Source organism: Heliangelus exortis, chromosome 22 (genome assembly GCF_036169615.1).
Source record: "Heliangelus exortis chromosome 22, bHelExo1.hap1, whole genome shotgun sequence".
In the NCBI taxonomy this organism is placed as follows: domain Eukaryota; kingdom Metazoa; phylum Chordata; class Aves; order Apodiformes; family Trochilidae; genus Heliangelus; species Heliangelus exortis.
Genome location: NC_092443.1, coordinates 10,010,922 through 10,033,063, shown reverse-complemented (window position 1 = coordinate 10,033,063; position 22,142 = coordinate 10,010,922). Strand labels below are relative to the sequence as shown.

General features: G+C 48.4%; 1 protein-coding gene and 1 long non-coding RNA gene across 4 annotated transcripts; one reads left to right on the top strand and one right to left on the bottom strand.

The window, feature by feature from the left end:
- Positions 1-213: 213 nt before the first annotated feature.
- On the bottom strand, positions 214-9,451 carry LOC139806588 (uncharacterized). Its single transcript, XR_011730292.1, has 3 exons — positions 6,878-9,451; positions 3,727-3,951; positions 214-700 (listed from the first exon to the last, which is right to left on the bottom strand). It is a non-coding gene; the product is annotated as an uncharacterized lncRNA (long non-coding RNA).
- GFI1B (growth factor independent 1B transcriptional repressor) lies at positions 3,974-15,849 on the top strand. Of its 3 annotated transcripts, XM_071766414.1 has the most exons (7): positions 3,976-4,136; positions 9,167-9,295; positions 10,785-10,931; positions 11,465-11,712; positions 12,531-12,668; positions 13,086-13,251; positions 13,923-15,849. In XM_071766414.1, exons 2-7 carry the CDS (start codon positions 9,181-9,183, stop codon positions 14,099-14,101), a joined length of 993 nt encoding a protein of 330 aa, XP_071622515.1. In that variant the 5' UTR covers positions 3,976-4,136; positions 9,167-9,180; the 3' UTR covers positions 14,102-15,849. The 3 variants fall into 3 exon arrangements, with proteins under 3 accessions (XP_071622516.1, XP_071622517.1, XP_071622515.1); XM_071766415.1 differs by lacking the exon at positions 12,531-12,668 and having other exon boundaries at positions 3,974-4,136; XM_071766416.1 differs by lacking the exon at positions 10,785-10,931 and having other exon boundaries at positions 3,975-4,136.
- Positions 15,850-22,142: the final 6,293 nt, after the last annotated feature.

Genomic DNA, 22,142 nt, shown 5'->3' with positions numbered 1-22,142 from the left:
CGTGGGCCCCGTCCCGCCCGTGGGCCCCGTCCCGCCCGCCCTGCCCCGGGGCAGAACGCCTGAGGAGCCCTGAGGCGGCCCCGGAGCCCGGCGGGAACGCGGATCCAGGTTACTGCCTGGAAAAGCCAAAAAAAAGTGCGGGGATGTGGGGAAAGGGAACAAAAAAAAGTCTGGGAGTGCGTGTGTGTGTGCGTGGAGCAGGCGGGACAGCGCGGGCAGAGCGGGGCCTGCAGGAGGCTGAGATTTCCCTGCAAAAATCCCAAATCTTTGAGTCCTGCAGGGTTCGTAAGCAAAGCTCCTGGCATTCTGCCTTTTTTTCCGGGCCCCTGGATGCAAACCGCGGACAAAGATAATTTCTTTTCTTTGCTGAAATGCAGCGAAGTAAAAAACGTCACCCCCGTTGTCCCAGGTGCTCTCCTGGGTTGTTTTTCCTTGTGGAAAATCACGGAGTGGGGAGGAAGAACGGGAATGAGCTCAGGGCAGGTTCCCCACCCTCAGGTCTCTGTGCCACAGCAACAGGTCCTGAGCCCCGTGTTCCCAGCCCCACGCCACGGGGGTCTCTGGGCTTTTCCTTCTGCAGGGAGGGGCAGCTCAGTGGGGATGGACCAAGGATGCTTGGAAGATGCTCATCTGCCTCTTCATATCAATTATCCCTCAAGTGCCAGGAGGAGTCATGGATATTTGATCTACACGATAGAAACTAGGTGGAAAAAAAAAAAAAAAAAAAAAAAAGAGGAGAAGAAGAAGAAAAAGAGCATATTAGAACCCCATCTGAGAAATCAGTTGATTTTTATTTCTGCAGGGTGAGTTGTGTTTCACAGCTCCAACCCCTGTACGGCCCAGATTGTTCTGTGCTGCACCTGTAATAGGTCATCCCTCTCCTGGAGGAGTTGGAGTTGCCTGGAGCCAGCATGTTTTTAATCTATTCCTGCCTTGTACATGGCAATTAATATTTACTGCAGTCTGGACGGAGTGATGGTATTTATTTTTTTTTTCCTGCTGTGCAGAAGACATGTTTATTTAATCTGCCGCAGAAAAGAGTGGAAATTAGGATGAGCTTCAGAAAAGAGCTGGAAGCAATTAGTCATGTTATTTTACTGTGACTTAATTACCCTAACATTCAAATTGGCAAAGAAAACACAAATGCTACGGGAGAGGCTGGAGTTGAAGGGGAAGATAACCTGCATTCGAGTGGACCTGATGTGTTATAATTAATCTGTTAATTATTACTGTTACAAATTTAATTATCTATGTACTTGGGTGCACTGGAGCAGCACACAGGGCCAAACCGTGCTCAGCAGAACCGGACCTGAGCCCAGCCCAGTGCTCTGCCGCTCTCTGCTGGCCCTGAAGCGGGAGAGAACAGGGAAAATTGGATCAAGAGGAAGAACCTAAAATAAAAATGACCACACGGGGTCAGCCCAAAGGTTCTTCCAACCCGAAATGCGCCTCCGGCGGCCTTGAGGTTTTGGGTTTTTTTAACTTCAGCTTTTCTAAATCATCTTGTGCGGGTGATTGCAGGGGGGAGGTGACAAAAGGAGCAACAAAGAGAAATCCAGGGAGGAGGAAGAACACAACGAGCCAGGGACTGCACTCCCGTCCCACAACTGTTTGCTCCCCCTGAGGGAAAATAAAGGGGCAAGGGGTGGGTGAGAGCTGGAGCAGGGGCAGCAGTGTCCCCATCCCTGGTGCAGTGGTGACAGTGACAACAGAGCAGTGACAGCCAGACCTGTGCCCGTTATCTGGGGACTCTGCAGTGTTTTGTGCAGCTCTACACACAGGTTACACACAGGGAGATGCAGACATCCTCCTCCTGCTCCAGAGGACTGGGCCTGATGTTCTTTGGAGCATCTCTCAAATCAGCTGCCTGGGGAAGTTTTACTGAACACACTGGTAGATTTTTTTGCACAACTAGTTTGATATAGGTGGGTTTTCTGTTTTTTTTTGTGTGTGTATATGTCTGATTTGCTGTTACTCTCCCTAGTTTAAGGGCCACATTCCACAGCAATTTGCACTTTATGTCAACAGAAAGTCTGTGCTCAGGGGTGCTGGCAGAAACCAGCTCCAGTGTTTCATGAAATAACATCTCGGGCCTTTCAGCAGCTTGTCATTTTCCTGTTTTGTTTAAATCCTGTAACTGCCTTGGTATGAAACCCTGAAGCTGCAATGTACATTTTGGTTTTCTGTTACAATGCTTGTTTTTGTAGTGGGAAATGTAATCCTCCCAATGCCTGTGTCTAAGAGGATGCAAATGAGCTTGCCAGCACAATGCCTTGGGAACGTTTCTTTCATGCAAAACCCAGGTAGATAAATAAGGAGGGGAGGAGGGAGAGGGGAAAGGGATTGTTTGCTTCTATAAACAACAAGAATTAACTGTGTTCAGTAAATGACAGATGGGCTAAGATCAAAATCTGAATCTTTCTCAATGTGGATGAAATCTTCACTCCTATCTCTGCGTTGCATCAAACCCCATTGCACAGCCCGTCCGGGGCCATGGGGCAACGGCAGGGCAGGCTGACAAGAGCTGTGACTTGTGGCTGTGCTCAGGCCAGCGTGCCAAGAGGGACACAAAATACCTCTGCTGTGAATCTGAAGTGTCTCTGGACCACAGCTGCTCCCTGGGAAACACCATCTGACCCTGTGGCAGGACACAAGGAAGGTTATTGCCTCCTGGTGCTTTCACCAGCCTGAGCTGCTGCAGGAAAAGGGACCCAGCTGAGTCCTGGTTTAGTGCAACCAACAGTGGAAAGCACTGCAAGGAGTCTGAAAGCTCAGAGGGAGCAGAAAAACTCCATGATATAAACAGCATCTCTCTGAGGGCCACATCTCAGTACTTGGTACTCACCTATGCTTATGGTGTCTGAATATATATTATAATTATAAAGTGCTCCGGAGGCATCTTTGCTGCCCCAGTCCCAGCCAGGCACAGGGTGTGCTGGGGGTAGCCCCAGGCACATACACCTCATGCCACTCTGCTCTTGCACACTCAGGAGGATTGGGAAAATCGTGGAATAGGCAAAATCAAGGACTAACTCAGCTCCAAATATCTGGGGAGATCAGCTCTCCTTGTTAGTCCCCAGATAAGAGCAATGCCTAAGGATTCTGAAAAGCAAATTGCTGTTCCCACCTCTGCTACAGAAAACCTGGGGCATCTGAGAAAAGTCCCTCTGCCTCCCCCACCCTGCCCCGACAGGGAGGTTTGTCAGTCAATTATTTCACCTTTGCAAACCCATTTTCAAACCTTTTTTGAAAGCAAGTGATAGAAGGGAAAATTCTTGTTATTGCTCTGAAAGAGCTTTTTGTGAAGATGCTTGTTAATGAGCTTGCTTAATGAGTTTTTTAAAATCTATATTTATATCCTATATACAGCTGTATATAGATAGACCAGTGCCTAAAATATGTATGGATTGCACACACATATGCCTAGACTGATTAACACACAGCTTTTTCTCTTATTACCACACAAGTATTTATTCATTTTCCTTGGAAATTGGGGAGATAAAAGATCCATTCTGGAATAAAATAATTTTGTGCATATGTGCTAGATGGTTTTGTTTATGAGACTGATGTGAGTGTGTGCATGTGAGACAGATGGTGTGTCTGTTTCTGAAAGATACGCTGTGTGGATGAATGTGTGTAAAAATACAGGTTTCCTAAGAGTTATTCTTTAAAAAAAAAATAAAAATAAAAAAGGAAAAGACAAAATAACAAATGTGTGCTTCATACCTTATTTCCCTGTGTCATGCTCTTTGTCAATAAGACAGAGGAGTGTTCCTGCAGAAGACAAAGCTGCCCCAGAAAGTGAAGGGTGCTGCCCCCAGGGCTCCGAGCTGGGCATCGTGAATTCTCTTCAAGTTTTCAAAGTCCTGGAAAGTTTTGATAAGCAAATACTTTCTGGGCTCTGCTTCTCTATTGGTTGTTTCTTCACCGCCAGATTTTGACACAAATAATCTGATTGAAAAATCAGGGAGGGGAACAGGGGCAAAAAAAAACAGAGAGAGAAAAAAGGAGAAGTATCTATTTCAGCAGAGAGCGACCAAGTGAAAAAGTGGAAGAGGAGCCCGGAGAGAAGACAACATCTTGCTTGTCTGGGGAGATTTCAAGGTGAATCCAGTAAAGCAAAATCCCCCAAACAGGTGACTGATTTATGCTTTTAAACACTTTTAAATTAATTGTTTGGTTGGGGGTGGGGGGGTTGTTTCTCATTTATCTGGTATGTTTCTGTAACCTTTTTCTTCTTCTTTGCTTGTGTTTGCAAATATGTGACATCTTCCACTTGTCCTGGGGACTCCTTGATGATAATTGTTCACTTAATTCAAATGAGTCAAACCTTTAAGAACCCTTTAAGAAACACATACCCTATACTTACTCTTAAGTGTGAAATTGGTGACAGCAAACCCAACCATGTCAGATGTGAAGTGGTCTCAGATCCCTGTGTTCCAGCAAACTCCACGGAGCAGGAATAGTTTCTAGATGCAGACTTCTGTACTTGAGCACTGAGGAGAGGGTGTATTGTATTTTTCCTTTTAATTGCTCTTTTACAGGGCCAGACCTTTACATTCAGAGAACACCTCTGCTGACACCAATTAATCTATGCCACTTTTGCTAGAGGATAATTCAGCCTCTCCTGGTTTGCATTTTTGCTTCAAATCTACATTTTATTATTTTTCAGTCCCTTCTGAGCATATGCTGATTAGGGTAACGATTTTTAGCATATGGAATTATCTATTTCTAGACACTTATTACATACTTCACCCAATTGATTCAATACATAAAGCAGGAAAGAAACGATTTGCAGGTTCACACAGAATGTGCATCTGTGCATTAAGGGGACAGAGGATTTGTTAAATTGCAGTCTATAAATCTTTATCCGTGGAAGCCTAAGGCAAAGTTTGCTAAAGCCAGTGGCATCCCCAACATCACCAGCACCTAAATGAGCAATGCTGCAGTTACATTCTAAACATTTTTTCTATATACTGAAGCTGGGCAAGCATTTCTCTTCCACAGAATTTGGACAGAATTTCCACCATAATTTGCTAGCCCTGCCAATATGTCCATTTCTCCAATCTTACCAAAACAATGAACTGTTCTGCTAATTTTTCCATTAAAAAACCTGCATTCAGGTTACTTGCCCCAAGTATATTTCAATTTTGCAAGGGTAGGCTAGTGAAGACATGATTAATTTTGTTGCAAAGAACTTAAATTCTTTTGACTATTACTTTAAATATAAAGAGTCAGAAGTTCATAAAACCTCCTATTTTATCAGGGCTCTTAAAAATTTGAGATAACATTTTGGTTTGTGCTTTTTTTCTTCAAAAATGTAGTCTTCTGAAAGACAAATTATTCCTTCTTTTTGGAAGCTTCACCTTTGCCAGAAGGAAGAGAAGAAAAGCAATATTTAGATTTAAATGTAAGTTAAGCACTGGGAAGGAAAAAAGCCTCTTTTAGCCTAAAACTTTGTATACTTATCAACTTATAGGAAGACATATATCAAGTGCAAGTTAAAAGTATTTCTGCTGAGCAGAAAATTTGACAACAGGATTCCTTGCGTTTAGAGGGAAGGGAAAGGGAGCTGTAGGATGGAACTTAGGCTGCAAACTGGGTTCTTGATTCACTGTGGCACAACCCTGCAAATGCCTGTCCCACGTTTGGTGCTTCAGGTTTGGAACCTTCTCTGAAGCCAAGAACAGGTCCAGGATCTAATTCAGTGAGAAGATGAATTTCTTCTGAATTATAGAAAATGGCCCAATCATGTATCTTTGGGGATTTGGATGCTGTGCAGTGCAGTGGGAGTTAAGGCTTGAGGAGGAAGATGGGATCAAGTGAAATGAAGATCCTAAGTCCAAAAGCACCTCCTAAAATAAACCCCTTTGACTGTGGTTGTTGCACAGTTTCCAGTTCCAGTGTTACAGCACAGTTTTACGTGTGATATTCTGCAAAAATCACCAGAGAGCATCACTGAGGATGAAGGAACAGAGTCTGAACACAGGAGCTGAGCTCACCAGTGCTGGGGCTGCTTTCGGATCAGACTGAGCAGTTCCTAACTGGTCAATTAAAGCCTTTCTAAGGGGCTCCAAGGTAGATACCCAAAATAGCAAAGCAGTTTTTTTCTTTTTTTTTTCCTTGAGTCCTTTTGGCTGTGTTTTCCTCAGGGCAGGTTAGTAAAACATCATTGTACAGCTACATGAATGGCAAACAAATAAGAACATCAACTCTATCTGATTTTATAAGCTGTATTGAACCCCAGAAATGCCACTCCTGCCCAGGCAATGAACTCCCTCGTGCCTGTCAAGGTAGAGGGTCTGGCAAGAACAAAGGCCATGAAAAGAAATTTCAATTTTTAGCAAAAGGTTGAAGCTAAATTCTGTCAGAAGCTTCAATCAATGACTTTAAGACCCAGCAGAGGCTGCTGTCCATGGCACTGGGAGATCCAGTTAGCCATGGAGCAGCTGAGCACTTGCTGCTGATAATCTGGAGTTTCAAGGAGAGGTAGTATTTTTTTCTCTCACAATCTGTGCTTCTGGCTTTCCTCAGCTGTGTGAGTCACAGAGACAGTCGAATACAGTTGTTAATTAACTATGGGCTCCCAGTTCCTGTTTTCTCTGTGAGATGGGGTGGGGGAAGGTAACTTCCTTTTGTAACGTGCAGTGCTGCACTGAAGATCCTTGTGCTCAGCAGGGGCCCTTCCAGCAGCCAGGACACTGGACCAAGTTTGCCTTCTACATATGCTGAGGCAAACACACCCAGAAAAATCCCATCTACCCTCAGTTACCATACCTGCAATTACTGTGCTGGGTGCCTTCATGCCCTCAGTGTATGGGTGCTACCACAAAACACTGCAAGGCTCCTGCCCCCCATCTCCTGTGCTCTGATTTACCTGTCTGAGGTGTCCAGCTGGGACCTTGGGGTCTTCCAGGTGCTGGACAACTCTTCCAGAGGGCACTGCTGGGTGCAGGCTCCCACCCCACATTCAGTTACCCACTGCCAGAGCCTCTTCCTCCACTGTGTGGGAAGTCCAGGGAAATTAACTGGTTAATTCAGAGAGAGAAATCAGATGCCTGAAGCTTGCTGGTATGAATACCTTCCATTGTGGACACAGTCCTGCCCCACCAGATGGGAAAATCCCTTGGCCATGAGTGGAAATCCCACGTCTGAAGGGCTTGTGGCAGGACTTGTGGCACAGCTGGATTGCTGAGTGACAGATTCCCCATCTGGGACTGACCTTGGGCAGGAGGACTCGGAGCTTCTGCTGGGAGCTGGGGTGCAGGGGCTGAGCAGGGCATTGCTGGGAGGGTTCTGCCCAGTGCAGGACTCCTGGGGGTTTGTACAGAGCTGGAGGCACTTCTGTGCCCTTTGGCCAGGCAGGGATGCACTTCATGCTTAGAAGGAACCTCATTAGAGAGTGAAGGCAGCACTGTAGTTCAGTGTCCCTTCCCTCAAGGGCACACTTGTGGTTCATCCTCAGTACTGTTTTGCCCTCTTTCTAAAATTAAACTAACAAATATACTCTTAGCCCCTGCTTTCTCTTATTCACCTCAAGTTACATGCAAATTTCCTGGAAGAAGATGAACAGGGGAGTCATTTCAGAAGAAAAAATGTCTAAAGGCAGTTATCCCTGAAGAAACACTGGGAACCCTGGACCAGATTTAGACAGACAGCTGAACTGTAACTGCATTTCCAAGCACCTGGCTCTCAGCAACCACAGCAGGCTTGGCAGTCCACAGCAGACCTTGCTGTGGGAATTCCACAGCACACCTACCTGCAGCCCTAAGGCTCTGCTGTAAATCTGGCCCTTGGATCTTTAAACAAAACCCCACAGGGCTGTGTAATTATATTTAGTGTGCAGGGGTAATGCAGGCACTTCTGAACCCCAAGGAGCAAACCTTTTCCATCCCTGGCTGTTTGGGATTTCAGGAGTCAGCACTGCTCTGTCCTGACTTACACAGATGTTTCAGATCTTTCCTGCTTAAGGGGAGCAAACGTTGCATTGTTGTCATTAATAAATTACATTTCAGCTGCTCTCAGGAAAAAACCCAAAACTTAGTAATGTACTCTCATCAACAGAGCCAGGACTTGTTGCTGAGTTTTCATACGAAGTGCAGCAAGATTTGCTTTTAGTGCTACTATCTTGAACAATCACAAGGGAAAATGCAAATATGTATGCAAATAAGGCACCAGCTGATATTGGTGCACAGAGGCATCCAGGCTGCTGCCACACCACCTTCCCTGGAACGGGCCCTGGCCCTGGGGAGCGGGCACAGGGCGGGCTGGGCTCTGGGTAAGGAAGATAACAGATGCATTGCAAGAGAATTTTGTATGATTAAATTTCAGCATTTTATGTTTGTTCCTAACCCAACATTTCAACCGTCTGCAATGTTTGAGTCAGATCCAAGAGGTAACCCCCCTGCCCCAGCACTTCTGTGCTGCCTCTGCTCGCCTCTTGTTGGGCAGCCAGAACACAGAACACTCAAGGAGAAGGAAACCCTCACCTCCTGGCTGCAGGGATTTTCCTCCTCCATTACTGATGTTGTTTCTGGAATTATTCCTTGTGGAGCAGTTTGAGAGAGCAGCCCATGGCATGGTTTGGAACTGAGCTCTTCCAGGTGCAATCCAAACACCCAGACCCTTTCTCCAAGGGGTGGTCTCCATCCCCCCGTGTCCTGCAGCCAGAGCAGAGCTCCAACAGAGAGCCCCTGGCTCCTGATGTGCCTTTGCCACAGACACATTCTGCTCTGTAACACACCACTGCATCTCCACATGCCTCAGTTTCTCCACCTACAATATAAAGACAGCTGTACTCCTTCACCTCAACCTAGGAGGAGGTTGTGAAGTGTAACTTTTACAGACTGCACTGGCATCTGCAACCCCATCTTGACCCTGCTGTCCCATCTCTACATCCAGTGGCAAGACTGTCCAACAATCAGGTTTTTTCACCCCTCCACTAGGATGTGTTTTCCCCAGAGTTTAAATCCCTCATGTGCCTAAACCCAAGCAGCCACTGCCTGCTCTCTGGCTGGGCTGAGGGACCTTTGAGATGAACTCAGTGTCTCCCTAGGAGAAGAGTTTTAACTGCTGCATGTGGAGCTGATGTGCTGGGGGAACAAATGAGAAACTTCCCCTTCCAACCAGGGAGATTCACCTGCTGGGTTTCTGTGTTTCTGCCCAGACAGTGGATGGAAAATGCCCCGTTCCTTTTTGGTGAAGAGCAAAAAGGCTCACACATACCATCAGCACCGCTGTGTGGAAGATGAGCTGCCTGTCCTCACCTGGGACCCAGTAACCTCTCCCTTCACTGGTGAGTCCATCCAGCACCAAGACAAATCAATAACTGAGCAGGCAAGCCAGGGGAGCTGGGTGGGTGAGCTGATGGCTCCCACATGGGGATGTCAGGCTAAGGATCCCCCACTGTGTGCCCTCTTTCTCTTGGCCAAATCCACACTGTCCCAGTGGAACTAAATTTAGATCCTCCCTTTGCTTCCTTCTGGGTTGCTGGGGGGGAGGGGATTAGATTTGAGGTGTAAGTTTGCTGTGGTCACATTTGGGAAAGATGACCAAATTCAGGCAACTAACAGTTGAGGAAAGAGCTTGCACTTGGTTACCTGTCTCCTACCAACTCACAGCTCTGCCATCTCCATCTCCTTGTGTTCACTGTCCCATTCTCTCTGGACCTACATCTCTCCCCCAGCATGTTGCCACCTCATCCCAATGATTTGAATGAGTGCAAAAATCCTGTTGACATCCTCAGAATGATTGTGAAAGGAGTCTACACACTTAGGGGGGAAGGGATGGCTGCTATCTGCTATATTAACACCAACCAACCCTGCTTCTGCCCATGCCTGTCCTCCCTCTTCATGCTCTCCCACAGCCATCCATGCAGTAGCAGGGCTGGGGCAATACCCTTCTTCCTTCAGGCACCATTCAAATTTTCCTTATTCAAATCTAGAATCAACTCACCCTTTGTTCTTACCCTGGCTATCAGAATCCAGCCCTATGATAACTCTGATAAAAAGGAAAGGAGGTGACATCTTAATTTCAAGTGCTGCCATCATCCTTTGGCCATTTGTTGTGTCTCACACCATTTGTTGTGTCTCTCTGGCACATAAGGGGCTTTGGACAACAGATGAATACAATCCTTCAGCAGCCCAATTTTATCTCTAGCAGAAAGGAGGAACATACATTGAACCTCTCTGTCCACTTACTTATTACAAATATCCATTACTTACTATAAATTCTACTCCAACCAAGTACTGGTTGGTCTCTTCAATGGTGTGGGACAAGCATGGAGAAGTTTGAGTGTGGGGAGGAGGAGAGGAGGCTCTGTGGTCACCTTTGCAACTGTGTAAGCAGCTACCTCCCCTTCTGCTTCCCTGCCTGCCTGCCCATAAATTCAGGTTAACAACACTGAAATCTCTTAAGAGAAGGGTGGGGAGGTTTATGGGTTAGTGATTGTTAATTATCCACACAAATACAAATAGTTTTAAATAGGAAAATGATTCTTACAGTCATGTGGTCTTCTAGAGTTAATTTCCCCTAACTATATAGGGTATCAAGTGTTCTATGATTTCTTCCTGCCCCCCTCTACCATGCCTATCCCATCCTGCTTGGAATTTCCCTTTGGTGGCACTGAATAGACCTTGACTGTCCTGCTGATTGCACTTATTCAGGAAACTGGGCATGGGCTCCTGTCTCCAGGCATGTGTTCATACAGAAGTACAAAACCCACCTTAACAAACTCCTCTTCCCAGCCAGGATTAACTAACTCTGCCTCTGCTGTGTGGTTACAGCCAGAGGAGACAGCACACCAGAAGACATCAAGAAACAGAACCTAGAACACGTGGTTCCAAAACAAGAAAAGGACCCATCTGAACCAAAAGAAGAAAGTGTCCCTGTCCAGTATCTGAGCAGGATGGTGCCAGGCCCCTCAGCTCAAGGTCTGACTCCCAAGGCCACAGAAATGTCAAGGGGCTTATGGAGCCCCTGTGACTGGGTCCAGATTTCCAGTAAATGGCAGCTCTGACATCAGTGATCAAACATGCCCCAGGCAGAGCTCAGCAAGAGCATTCTGCATTTCCCTTTACAATTCTGGTCTAGCTCAGCATCTCCCTGAAGGATGCTGCTATGATTCCCATTGAGTGAGCCTTCAGATCCCAAGGACTAATGCAATTCCATACTCAAGGGATCAAGGCAGATGGCTTGTTCAAACCACCAAGTGAAGCAGGGCTGGTAGGGGGATTAATATTCCCTTAGTGTCCCATTCTCCTAAAATTTCCTCAGATTGAAACCAAAATCATAACGGGAACATGGGGATCAGGATTTGATTCAGAGGAGGAAGAATTCCCAACTGCAGATCCCAGTGTCAGGCAGGACATGAAGTGGGGGAATGGCCTCTGGGGAGCTTTTTAACTGGTGCCCAGCTGCAGGCACTGGCAGGACACTCACTTCTCTCTCTCCTTTGCAAACTCAGAGATGCCCATCCCAGGGCTGCCGATGAAAGACACGACGAGCACCTTCTACAAACCCAGCTTTTCCTGGGATGCTTTCCACGTGCCATACAGCTACAGACAGATGTCTTCCAGCATGCAGTCAGCCCTCCTGGAGCACCCTGTTAGCCTCTATGGGAGCCACCTCCTGCCAAGCTCTGAGCCCCCCCTGGATTACAGCATGCATTACTCCTCTGACCTGGAGACCTTCCACTGCGTGAAGTGCAACAAGGTGTGTGGCAGAGCAGAGGAGACCTGGGCTGTGGGGAGCAGGGGGACCTGGGCTGGTTTTCATTTTCCCCTGTACTCAGCTCTGGTGAGGCCACAGCTTGAGTCCTGTGTCCAGTTCTGGGCCCCTCAGCTCAGGAAGGAGATTGAGGTGCTGGAGCAGGTCCAGAGAAGAGCAAGGAGGCTGGGAAGGGATCCAGCACAAGTCCTGTGAGGAAGGGCTGAGGGAGCTGGGGGTGTTGAGGCTGGAGAAGAGGAGGCTCAGGGGAGACCTCATCACTCTCTACAACTCCCTGAAAGGAGGTTGGAGCCAGGGGGGGGTTGGGCTCTTTTCCCAGGCAACTCTCAGCAAGACAAGAGGGCACAAGAGGTCTCAAGTTGTGCCAGGGGAGGTTTAGGTTGGACATTAGAAAGAATTTCTTTCTGGAGAGGGTGCTCAGCCATTGGAATGGGCTGCCCAGGGAAGGGGTGGATTCTCCATCCCTGGAGATATTTCAAAAGAGCCTGGATGTGGCACTCAGTGCCATGGGCTGGGAACCACGAGGGGAGTGGATCAAGGGTTGGACTTGGTGAGCTCTGAGGTCCCTTCCAACCCAGCCCATTCTATGATTCTGTGATTCCATACATCAGTAAACATCACATACATCATGCATACATATGGTTCAAAAGAGGTATCTGCTCATCCTTCTGACTAAGGGGCAAGGGTGCTAGGAATGCCATGTTTCACATGGCCCACGAGAGGGAAGAATCAAATAAAGAAAAGGAATGGAAAACAGATGGACACAGCCACCTCCTTTCAAAAGAACACATTTTGTCTTGCAGGTGTTCTCCACTCCCCATGGACTGGAAGTCCATGTCAGAAGGTCTCACAGTGGCACCCGTCCCTTTGCTTGTGAGGTTTGTGGCAAAACCTTTGGCCATGCTGTGAGCCTGGAGCAGCACACCAATATCCACTCCCAGGTGGGCAGCATGTTCCCAGAGCACCATCCCCCAGAGCTCAGGGCTGCTTGGGCTGTAGCTGTTGCTTACCCCGGTTTAAAGGAAGTGGCATTTCCCTGGAGCACCCAATTAACAGTGACAGGAGCTCTGGAGACCATGGACCTTGGTCTCACAAAGCTCAGACTGCCCTTGGATGGGAGAATGGTTGCTCCTGGTTCTTCTGTGCCTCGCCTCCTGCTAAAGGATGCAGGAGTTTGGATCACAAGATGCACTCCATTTCCATAAGTAACCCTCCCTGCCTTCTCTTTGTACTGCTCCCAGCCTATCAGCCCACGAGCCAAGGAGATTTGCTTATCAAATGTTGTATTCTCAACACTCTTCCAGCTCTGTCACATGTCTTGCAGCCACAGACACCCCGTGATTTTCTTTCCCTAACAGGAAAGAAGTTTTGAGTGCAAGATGTGTGGGAAGACATTCAAACGTTCCTCCACCCTCTCCACCCATCTCCTGATCCACTCGGACACCCGGCCCTACCCCTGCCAGTACTGTGGCAAACGCTTCCACCAGAAGTCAGACATGAAGAAACACACTTACATCCACACTGGTGAGAAACTAGACATTCCCAGTAGGCCAATCTGAGTCCCTCATGCTGATACAGAGTCCCCACGCACAGTGATACTGGGCTGGGGATGAGTGCCCAGGGGCACTGGGAAGTCATTCTGCCCTGCGTGGTAAGGCAGCAAAAGGTCTGAGCATCCCTGAGGTGGCTGTGGGACAGGGAGGGGGTCATTAACCAGCCTCAGCTGCACCTCATATTTCCAGCCCTAGATCACAGCTGGAGAGAATAACCTCTGGTTTCTCTGCCCCTCTGGTGCTGGATCACAGTGTAGATGCTTCAGTAGCACCCTGATGCACAAGCACAGCCAGGCCTGAGCCTGCTAAGGGCATTTCTGCTTCCCTTCTCCCAGCTGCCAAACTTTTTCTTACCATTTTACCAGTCAGACAAGAGGCCATGGGCTTAAGCTCTGTCAGGAGAGGTTTAGGTTGGATATTAGGAAGAAATTCTTCGCAGAGAGGGTGATCAGACACTGGAATGGGCTGCCCAGGGAGGGGGTGGATTCTCCATCCCTGGAGGTTTTTAAGGAGAGCCTGGATGTGGCACTCAGTGCCATGGGCTGGGAACCATGGGGGGAGTGGATCAAGGGTTGGACTTGGTGGTCTCATAGCTCCTTCCCAACCCGGGTGATTCTGTGATTCTGTTTCTCTGCTCTGCAGGGGAGAAGCCCCACAAGTGCCAGGTATGTGGCAAAGCCTTCAGCCAGAGCTCCAACCTCATCACCCACAGCCGCAAGCACACGGGCTTCAAACCCTTCAGCTGTGAGCTCTGTGCCAAGGGCTTCCAGCGCAAGGTGGATCTGCGGAGGCACCGGGAGACCCAGCACAGCCTCAAGTGAGGGGTGGCTCCAGCTCTCTGCTGCAGCTCCCACTGCCTCTGCTTGCTCCAGGAACAATGACTCTCCCCAGCATCTCCACCCAACAGCCCATCAGGGGCTGCCTGGGAAGCATTCTGTGCTCTGAGGATCATCAAAGTCAGATCATTGGCTTGGCTGTCCCAACACCCCAGGGCTCTGGACATCCCAGCAGGTGACAAAGGAACCTGTAGAAGCTCTCACTTTTCACTCACAACAGGTACTAGCCCAGATCTGATGCTACCTGCTCAAGTGTAAATCCAGAGGAATTCCTCCAAGGTCACTGTTACTCTGGATTTATACCATGTGCAGAATTGGGTTCATCAGACTGACCAGCAGTGAGCTGGGAACTCCTGGGCTAGTAGCAGCTACAATCTGTGCCAAGCTAGTGCCATAACCATTCTCTGCTTTGATGGTGAGGAAGAGATGGCTGAAGTAGGCAAACAGATTGCAGTCAGTGAGCTGTGTTCAGCCCAGACACAGCTTCTGCAGAGATTTGCTCAGGTCATCAATCTGGCAACAGACACCTCAAGTAATTTTCTTTCAGTGGAGCATTTACTGTGATCAAAAGACAAGTTAACAGTGTTGTATTTTTAGCTTGGAGTAGGAGGAAAAATATTGAAAAACCAGCTTGCATCCCTAGCTGGTAAGTGGGGTCTCCAAATGCATTCCTCATACACCCCATGATGCAAAGATCCCTGGGTTGGTAGCAACCAAACCATCTCCAGGAAGAGCCCTGAGTTAGAGAGCCCCTTGTCTCAGTCCCATGCAGTTGAGACTGGCTGTTCCTGCAACCCAGGCTGCTGTGTCCTACAGTATTTCACTGCATGCTGGACACACAGGCTTCAGGCTGTCCTGGGCAATCCTGTCTCACTCCATGGTCAGGAATGGCCTTGGAGAGCAATGTCAAGGGCCACAGGTTTGTTTCCAAGCTGCTCCTCTGAAGGAGGAACTGACCCAGCCTGTACACACTGGCATAGTGTGCAAGAACCTTACAAATATTGTACAAACAGAGCAGGGGGTACTTCCTCCTCATTCCAGGTCTAGGGGTTGAAACAAAACCACTGGCACAAGAGCCAGCTCCCCTCCAAGCTCTATCCTCTTTTCACTATATAATCTTTGGCAAGTCACTGCACTGGGCATTTATTCCCCACCCCCCCTCCTGGTGATGTGGTCATTCACTCAGGTTTATGCACTCCCTTGAGAGATTAACAGGAAGGACAAGGAATTATTACAGCATTAAAAGACAAGTGCTTTCAGCTAAATAGGGCATCATAACAGCCCCTGGCTCCATAGCTCCATTCTTGAACACATTGCCTTGCACAATGACACTGGTGGGAAGCAGCCTGGAGAACAGGCTGTGGCACCCCCCATTTCCCTCTGAATGCTGAGGGGGGAAAGCTGAGCAGCAATGGTCCTACTGGAAAATTCATTGATTGCCAGGAGAAAAGAAGACGAGGTTTGTCCTGCCCTCAGTTCGACTGCTGTAAGTCCAAAGTTGTTCTCCTAAGACCTAAAACATGCTTGCCCCTGTTCTATGCTGTCCCTAAGCTGTTAGTCATTAATCCACATGCTGGAAAATGAAAAGAATCTGTACTCCTGGCTTTACTTGCACACTGTAAATATGTATTTATACTTATTTGAATGTATATTTTTATTGCACTATGCCAGACAGTGACAACATGTACAGGCCTGCTGGGATTTAGCTGATAAATCTGTTCCTCAGGAACTGAGCTAACAGAGTGTATTTCATGTTCCAAACACCCATTTCAAGAAGGGCTCACACCTGGCTCTGGAGGTGAAGGCAATGGGGATGGAGGAGAAGAAGAGAAGGGAAAGAGCACAGCATTGCCCCTGATGGTTTGAGTTGAAATAAAGATGGAATTTACACACAGAACAGGGTTCCCAGACTCAGTTTCAGGGGCAGAGGCTGCAGAACAGCCACCAGCAAAGCTCAGAGCCTGGGACCAGGGGACACTCATCTTCAGAGAGCCCCAGACAGGCAGCAAGTCAGCTCTCCAGAGCCAGAGACACATCAGAGTACAGAAGCTGGTGTGCCCAGCAGATGGTTAAAGCTCCTGCTAAAAGTCTGCTGTTTATTCCAGGTCATGCCAGAACCTGGGCAGGGACACCAGTGTGTAACCTGGGACAGAACTGGGCTTAGAAAACTGGTCTCCAGGGCCTGACTGTGACACCAGGTACACACACACACACACACACACACACACACACACACATGAACACTCCCACACACGTTCAAGCCTTCCTCAAGGTGAATGCTTATTAAAACTGCAGCCCAAAATGCAAACCATGTTTGTTATTCCCCTTGTCCTCCACAAACAGAAACATTTAAAGAGCACATCAGTGTCTGAACTGCTTGGCAGCAAATAACCTCCAGCCCCCAAACAGACAGGCAGAGCCTCCCTCCTGTGTCCTGGGGACTGCAGGAGTCTGACTTCCCCAGCTCTGGCACACACTGGTCAGCACTGGGGCAAACCTGCCTGTTAAACCACTCCTAACCCCAAATCAGACAGCTGATTCCCAGTTCTTCTGAGCTTGCTGAACAAGGGCTACTGTGTCCATGACATTCCCATCCCTATCTTTGATTTCCATGGTACAGAAGAAGTAAAACCTTCAACTGGCAGCTGAGGTCTCCTGTTGCAAGGTTGAGCTTCTCCAGCCTTCTTCTCCTCCCTAACAAAGCCCAGATCACCCCAGTCCTGCTTTTCCTCTCCCCAGACTCAGGGGCAGGCAGCTGCTTTCACCATTCCTGTGGTTACTGAGATTCCTGAGGAGCAGTTACTCTGGAGCAGACAGTGTCAGCCTCTCCCTTGGTGACCCCATGCCCAGGGCTGCTTTAGATGGCTGGGCAGGGAGTGCAGGAACACGGAGGTGTTTGTGGGCAATGTGCAGAGCCAGGCACAGGAAAACATCTCTGTGGCCAAAGCAGCCCAGGGGTTCTGCTGGGAGCCTATCTGCAGAAACATGGGCTGTGGGTGGAGCTGGCAAAGGGGACAGCAACGCACCGGGGACAGTCAGGAGGTGACCTGAGAAGGGAGGATGAGGAGAGGGAATTGACTTACAGGGTTTTCCACTGAGGCACTGCAGTTTTTTCCTCTTGAGTATCAAGGTGCTGCTTCCAGGCCAGCAGGTAATGCTGCCTGAGCCTTGTCCTTCTTTTAGAACTGAGGTTGCCACCGAGGGAAAATAAGGCAGAGTCCCACAGCCCCTTGGTCACCAAAATCCCTGAGCAGGGAGAGATGCCTCCCGAAGAAGAGGATGGAGGGACCCAGCTTGGCTCTGCCCTGGGGCAGACAGCAGCACACTGCTCAGTGCCCTGGGCTTTCATCTGCACCTCCTGAGCCTCTGGAAGGAAGGAGCAGATCTGGGATTACCCAAACCTCAACAACACCACGTTTGGGAAGAGCCTTCCACTCCCAACATGGCAGCACCACCAGAGCTGCTGCGTGGAGCAAAGGGCTTCCCTGATCCTCCTGAGCCAGGATCAGCCCATGGCCAGCACCAAACACACCTGGCCTTGATCTCCAAACATGCAAATCCTCCCCAGTTCTGACCACTCTGAAAACAACTCCTTTCCCACTTTCCCACCATCTCCCCTTGCATCAAAAAAACAAAACCAAAACCAAACAACATTCTGACTGGTCAATCAAGGAAACAGATCTCAAAAAGCAAAATCTCAATTCATCTTTGTGGCTGAAGAAAGAGATGATTTTTTTTTTTTTGCCTCTCTCCATGCCCACCCTCTACCCTGTACTTCCCCTGTCCCCTTCAAACCTTCCCTATAGTGCCAGAAAAAACGAAAATCCCAGTCTTTGGGCTGTTTTGTTTAGCAAATGAGGGACATGCAAAGCAATAACCCCAGGGCTTTTGTCAGGAGAGAGGTGCCTCTGTCTTCCAGACAGCCTTCAGGTGCTGAGAGCAGCAGCCCAGAAACGCTGTCATCAAGGGTGGATTGAAGTTTGGACATGGGATGCATCTTGCTGCATCTTTCTCTTCCTAATGAAGACAGAGCCAGGAAACACAGAGGTGTGTTCCCAGCTGGCAAGGCTTTAGACTGGAGTTTATTTTCAGCTTGTATTACCCTTCATGGAGGGGAATCCTGGAGAAGGCAAAACCCTGAAGTTTTTACACTGTGTTAGGGAAGACCTAAAAGTGACAGAGGAAGGAGAGAATTGGCACAGCATAGGTTGTATTGGAGAAAAAAATACATATTTCTTTGCTGAGTTACTTCCCGCCCTAGACTTCACAAGAAAGAGTCTTCAGAGAAAAGAGAGATAAGAGCAGAGTCTCTTGTCCTCAGAGAAGGTCACTGCCCCAGGGCTGTGCAGTCCCAGGTGATGGGGACACAGCAGCAGCACAGGAGGGGAAACCTGAAGGCTGAACACACACAGAGGCAGTTTATAATCACTCTGCTCCTAAGGCAGAGATGTTTTTCCCCTTTCCCTTTTCCTTTTTTCCCCTTTATCCCTGGAACTGCACATGCATGCAGAGGAGACAACCCACAGCAGCCACACCAAACTTATTCAAGGATAGTTCAGTCAGGCTGTTGTCTGTGTGCAGGATGAGACCTCAGAAAACACAGATCCCTGGGGAGTTCCTGACCCACCATGGTCACACTGATCTCAGACTTGAGATCTGCCACAGGTTTCCTGCACGGCCTCGGGTAAGACACAGGCACTGGATTTCTGAAGTTGTTCATGAAGCTCACAGAAAGCTTCACCCCATCTGTAAGAGGAGGATAATCATTCCCCCTCTCCCCTTCATTTTGGTTGTTTATTTCAATGGTAAGATAGTCAGGAACGGGGTCTGCCCCTCCTTATCTCCTACGTACAGCACCTCACACAATGGAGCCTTGGTCTGGGCTGGAACAGCTCAATACTACTGAGATACTAATGATAGGAACTTAATTCAGCAAAGCAACCTCATTCTGGAACTGGCTTGGAAAGGAATCCCCCAAGGATACACAGCAAACCCCAACATTGAAATCACTAAATAGCCAAAGGAGTGGAGAAGCAGGGCAAGCAGAAACACAGAGAAGACAAACCAGACATCAGCAGCATTTCCACCAGTGAATAATATTCCAGGGTGGGAGACAGAGCTGGGAGGGATGCTACAAACATCCCACTTGTCACCCTCATATCAAGGGTGCTGCTTCACAGAATGGTTTAGGTTGGAAGAGACCTCCAGGATCATCCAGTCCAACCTCTGAAGCACTTCCCAATCTGGACCTCTGGCTGGTTCTGACCTGCTGGCCCAAGGGTGATCCCTGTTCATGGTAGCAGAGCAGAGTCCCCAGGAATGGGGAAATCTGAGGCTGGGGAGGAGCTGAGTGTGCACTGAGCTCAGCTTTGCTCTGATAAGTTTATCAAGCACTGCCTGCTGCTAACTGTCAGCATGCAAAGCAGCCTGTTAGGGAGGAGGAACAGCTCCAGGGGCAAGATAGGACAGCCCAGGCCTTATCAGAGTGCCTGAGCCAAAGAGGGAACTGGAGAGTGAGCACTTTCCAACCACTTCATCTGAACAACAGACAGATTGGCAGGAAAGGGCTGTCAGCCCCTGCACCCAGGCATCAGCCCCCATCACACAAATAACCCGGGTAAGCACAGCCTGGGAGCTGCAAATGGGAACACTGGGGCCCATGGGGTGGGTTTTCTTTGGAACTCTGGCAGGCAGAGTCAGAGCTACAGTAAATGGTTTGGATGTGATGGAGCAAGCTGCTCCTGTGGGGTGCCCAGAGCTCTCCCCTCTGCTGCCTTCCCTATGCCTGGGAGGGGAATGCAGAACAACACAAGTCACTAAGTTCTGCTGTACAGATAAATGCTTTCTTTTTCCCTTTGCTATTTCCAAAAAACAAATGAACAAACAAAAACAAACAAACAAAAGTGAACGGAAAAGGAAAAACTTCACCACTCCCATCTGAGCTGCAAAAGTATGGACCAGTAAATACCCCTCTACCCCTCCTCCTGGGGCAGCAATCACCAAACCCATACAGCTGAAAATCATAGCAGGGAAACCATCTCCATGGGGATGAGCTCCCTTGGATCTCTGTAACTTCCTGGTCCCCACACTTCAGCCATGAGAGGGAGGGCAGCAAGATCCCCACATAGCCCACTCCTTGGTGTCCCTGCTGAGGATGGGCTCTGCAGGACAGAACCAGCACCAGATCAGCAGCTCCATCTCCCTGGGGCTGTCAGACCATCCAGACACCTGGCATCCTGCATCCCCCCCACCTCGGTGTCTTTGGCTGGGGTCAGGCTGGTGAGGGGGTCCCTCAGGGGATTTACTGAGAGCTGACCGTAGTGCAAGCTCTGTCCTGTCCCAGGAGGATGTGTCACAGTTGTCTGTCTGGGTACAAGTGCTGTCCCAAGCTCTCCAGAGCATAAAAGGCAAGAACCCTTGTGCAGCAGTGATGCAGACCAGGATATCTTCTGTGTGAGTTTGTCCCTCAGAGGCTCCCTTTCTGCTAAATAAGATACCCAGGGAGTTACTCAGCACATATCTAAACCAGGACAGAAGTCATGCCTCCAATGCCCCTACTTCTCTCCCTGAAGAGAGCAGGAGCCTTGTATCAGCAGACATCTCAAGCTCCCTGAGAGGAGTCACACCCCTGTGGTTTCTGCACCACTCTGAAGTGAAATTTCTCACAGCTCTTTCTGCTCCAGCCCATAATCTGATGTTCTCCAGGCTCTGAGCAGCCTCTAAGCCATTTGATTCTTGTGCATGGAGGGCTCCTGAGCAAGTTCCAAGTTCAGCAGCCACATTCACCCCTGGCCGACACAGCTCTGGGGTTCAAGGCTTCCTCCCGAAGTTAGAAACACCCTACCCCATTGATTCTGTTTTCCTCTTGAATAATTTTTAAAGTAATGGAACTTTATCATACATCCCAGGCCCTTCTATATTAGGAGCTTTAGTGGGATTTTTGGCAGTGGTCAAGTCTGCTGTTTCTTCTCTTTATAAAATAGAAGTTATCTCTTGCCTCAGCTGGGGAAGAGGAAGTGGGACATGATGGAGAATTCCTGTTCTTGAAAGGGCCCCGTCCTGAGCGTGGACATGGTGAGCCAGGGTGTCAGACAGACATCCCAGCTCCTTATTTAGATCCAGCCTGGAGCAGCTTGACATTTTCCAGTGCTTTACCTTAAAGGCAGAGCTGACAGAGCAGGAGAAGGCCTTTGGTTTAACAGTGAATGCACATGGGACAGCTGAGGTTATCCCATGTTGAATGGAATTTAAGGAAACAAAGTCAGAGAGCCATGGCTGCACAGTGCCACACCACTGGTGTGGAATCTCAAGATATTACCTATACTTTGCATTCAAACAGCACATCCAAAGACTTCAAAATGCTCCACAAAGATGGAAACCCCTTATCCCTATTTTACTGCAAGGAAACCAAGAGCCAGGGAGAAAGAAAGTAACTCAAGGTCATATAGAGAGTAAATGAAAGACCAATGAAATTAAACACAGCATTTTACCTCCTAGCTTTTATTTCAGTCATTTAGCAGTGGGCAAGATTCAGACCTCTTGGGATATAAAGAGCTGCATAAGTTGTACCAGTGGAATTTGGCATCTTGTCTTCAAATAAAGAGGCAAATGTCTGTCTTGGAGTCCTGGCACAGCTTTGCTCACACTCTACCTCCTTGCTACTGCAAGTCTGGAAGGAGCCACTACCTACTGTGGCCCATTTCAATCCAAGTTCTTATTTTTTTTAACTGAAGTGGACACAACATACAACAGTCAGCAGAATTTAGCTCCCAGCCTGCAAGGTTTCTCATAGCATCATTATAAATTTTGCAGGAGATACAACGCAAACCTTGTGTTTTTCAGGATCAATAATTTATATTTTTGAGGCACCACTTCCTCAATCCCAAAGTCCTCAGCAATCTTAGCTCAGAAGGGAATGTGACCCAGGCATTCAACTGAAGGGAATTTCATCTGCAAACCCTGAAGACCAGAGTTTTATCACAGGCCACCAGCTGCCTCTATAGTTCTTGCCTCCTCCCTAATGATT

Excerpts from the sequence above, each read along its gene's own strand:
- GFI1B (XM_071766414.1), top strand. The coding sequence starts at position 9,181 with ATGCCCCGTTCCTTTTTGGTGAAGAGCAAAAAGGCTCACACATACCAT. Across the intron at positions 9,296-10,784 it reads AGTAACCTCTCCCTTCACTG|CCAGAGGAGACAGCACACCA; the intron begins GTGAGTCCATCC and ends GTGTGGTTACAG. Across the intron at positions 12,669-13,085 it reads ACACCAATATCCACTCCCAG|GAAAGAAGTTTTGAGTGCAA; the intron begins GTGGGCAGCATG and ends TTTCCCTAACAG.